The following is a 3,152-nucleotide window of genomic DNA, read 5'->3' as shown; positions in this document are numbered from 1 at the left end:
AGTGCACGCATATAATACTGCTAGTATCGTAACATTTTTACTTCTCAATCAAGAGTCTCCAGCAACACTAATTTGAGCAATAAAAATGGTGTTACCAGTTAAGCTTAATCACCTTTGACTTGCACAACACAGAATCACTGAACATCCCCACACCCTACCTGTTTAATGGTACTGTTGGTGAGCGGATGTGTGGTCATGTCAAAAAGCAGGAAGTTCTGTTTCTCTGTTGTGAGGACACCTTTCTCTACCAGGTTTTTTGCCAGACGTTCTCTAACATTTCTCAGCTGGTAGTGCAGCTTCAGGGGATTCCAAGTCTCTCCTACAGGGCAACATAAGATCCATTTTAGGACATTAAACACAAACTATTACAGGGTCAGTGTCATTTTAAACACTTTAAATGTCTGAAGTGGCTCATGTTGAGAAAGTTTTGATCAGCTCATGTTGGGTAACTGCTCTTTCCAGCGTGTTTTAAATTTTGTTTTAATGTTATTAATGATAATACCCATACATTATGATATTATCAATGAATATTTATTTGTCAGCTAGTGTTAACTGCAACATATGTTGTTGATAGGATACTATACTGATATTATACAAGAGCAAAAACAGCATAAGCTATCAAAGTTAAAATACCTACATACATATCACCCACATGTCCAACAGGTGAAACAATGAGTAGATTACCGCAAGGTTTGGTTAGCAAACTCTGAAAGGGCTTATCTCACCACTAAGCAACTCTATCCAACTCTGGACAGTCTCCGGAGGCTGGGTTTCTTTTATGTGCTTCAAGGCCTCATCCAGTAGCACATCTCCCGTCGGGGCGTCTGACTTGCATATCACCTGGGCAAACAAAAGAACACATATTTGAACTAGGATGACCATTCACGTCCGTCTCACATCCTGTGTGATCAGGAATCACTAGTCACGCTCTGATACAGCATATAGCAAGAAGCCCAGTAAAGGGAAACATTTCTTGGCAAGACTAACTGCGAAAGCTCCCTACAGAAGAAATGCAACCCTTCTGCTCACAGAAACAAAATGAAAAGGAGTCTTGCATCGTTTAAGAACATTTGAATAGGGTACACGGAACACAGGCTCTGAGCACGTAATCGTAGTTCTCACCTTTCTTGAGAGCAGGCTTTTCCTCCTCACCCCGCAGGCCTCCAGCTGTAGCCTCCCTCTGAGGGCCAGCTCGACCAGCATACACCCGCGAAGACCAGAAGAAATACAATCGTTCCAGAAAGACGTGTAGCCCTGGGAGGAGAATAACACAATTCAGCCAAGGTGCAGCGCTTGTTAACTTTAGCTGACGTGTTGGTAGGAGGATGTGCCATCTGAGCTGCCGTACTTCCAGGTTGAGAAGGATTGGCGTCGCTGCTGGCCAAGTTGTGAAAAAACTGGCCAGGTAACGCAAGCTATGAGAGTTATCTAGAAAGTATATCGGCCAATTAACGTTTGATACCTGCATCCGTTCAGCAAATAGTTTCGCTTACGAGCAACAACAAAATGCAGCGATACAATATTGGCACGGCGCATTTGTGACCTGGAAGCTACTTGACATAACGTTACATTTGCTAACGAGTTAAAACATTCATCATTTAAACCAAGAAACGTCCGACTGTGATGTGAAACATTAACGTTAACGAACTGATTACATATACGAAGTTAACGCTGTTGACGTTTGCAGACACGGTTGGTGACGTAACGTAAACATTATGTTAGCTAACAGTTAATGTTAGCGTTTAAGTTAACTAGCTGTCTGTCTTAACGTTAGTGGACGGATTAAAAACAGCTCACACCTCTCGATCCTTGAGGCCCAGGAGCAACACTTCCTCCATCAGTGTGAGCCTGGTTTCCTTCGAGTCCCCCTTGTCGTCGTCCTCCTCCTCCCCGCGGCGCGCCTCGTCCTCCTCCCCGCCGGACTCCCTCTCCTTGTCGACGGCGGCGCTGCGAGTGGCCTCGGTCCTCCGCTGGACGAGGCCCGAGGTTCTCTGCGTTAGAGATGCCATAGCTGGTACTGCAAAACGATCAAATCCGAAGAGAAGCGCCGACCTCGACCAGCCAAAAGGCCACGCAGCATGAAACCTGGATGTTAAAGGTGAGAACGGTGAAACGGTGGACCGATCGAATAAAAACGACCGTTGACGTTAAACTCGGCTCGGGATTCCTGCTCCGACTCTGCTCACTTCCTGATCCAACATGGTGGCGGCAGCAGTGACGTCGGATGTGACGTGAGCACACATACGATTACTGTTTTATTTATTTATTTATTTTAAATGTTTATTTTTATGCACATACTTTTATTTACTTTATTTTTTATTTTATTGATTAAAAACACACACTTTTACTGTTTTATTTACTTTATTTATTTTAAATGTTTATTTTTATGCACATACTTTTATTTACTTTATTTTTTATTTTATTGATTAAAAACACACACTTTTACTGTTTTATTTACTTTATTTATTTTAAATGTTTATTTTTATGCACATACTTTTATTTACTTTATTTTTTATTTTATTGATTAAAAACACACACTTTTACTGTTTTATTTACTTTATTTATTTTAAATGTTTATTTTTATGCACATACTTTTATTTACTTTATTTTTTATTTTATTGATTAAAAACACACACTTTTACTGTTTTATTTACTTTATTTATTTTAAATGTTTATTTTTATGCACATACTTTTATTTACTTTATTTTTTATTTTATTGATTAAAAACACACACTTTTACTGTTTTATTTACTTTATTTATTTTAAATGTTTATTTTTATGCACATACTTTTATTTACTTTATTTTTTATTTTATTGATTAAAAACACACACTTTTACTGTTTTATTTACTTTATTTATTTTAAATGTTTATTTTTATGCACATACTTTTATTTACTTTATTTTTTATTTTATTGATTAAAAACACACACTTTTACTGTTTTATTTACTTTATTTATTTTAAATGTTTATTTTTATGCACATACTTTTATTTACTTTATTTTTTATTTTATTGATTAAAAACACACACTTTTACTGTTTTATTTACTTTATTTATTTTAAATGTTTATTTTTATGCACATACTTTTATTTACTTTATTTTTTATTTTATTGATTAAAAACACACACTTTTACTGTTTTATTTACTTTATTTA

At 36.6% G+C, this 3,152-nt stretch overlaps 1 protein-coding gene across 1 annotated transcript; it reads right to left on the bottom strand.

The window, feature by feature from the left end:
- Positions 1-100: 100 nt before the first annotated feature.
- LOC123981852 (Golgi phosphoprotein 3-like) lies at positions 101-2,211 on the bottom strand. The gene is made up of 4 exons (XM_046067064.1): positions 1,800-2,211; positions 1,123-1,254; positions 726-840; positions 101-319 (listed from the first exon to the last, which is right to left on the bottom strand). The coding sequence occupies exons 1-4, from the start codon at positions 2,007-2,009 to the stop codon at positions 135-137; spliced, it is 642 nt and encodes a 213-aa protein (XP_045923020.1). The 5' UTR covers positions 2,010-2,211; the 3' UTR covers positions 101-134.
- Positions 2,212-3,152: the final 941 nt, after the last annotated feature.

This window comes from Micropterus dolomieu, linkage group LG13 (assembly GCF_021292245.1).
Source record: "Micropterus dolomieu isolate WLL.071019.BEF.003 ecotype Adirondacks linkage group LG13, ASM2129224v1, whole genome shotgun sequence".
NCBI classification, from domain to species: Eukaryota; Metazoa; Chordata; class Actinopteri; order Centrarchiformes; family Centrarchidae; genus Micropterus; species Micropterus dolomieu.
The sequence above is the reverse complement of the archived record's forward strand: the minus strand, read 5'-3'. Positions and strand labels throughout refer to the sequence as shown.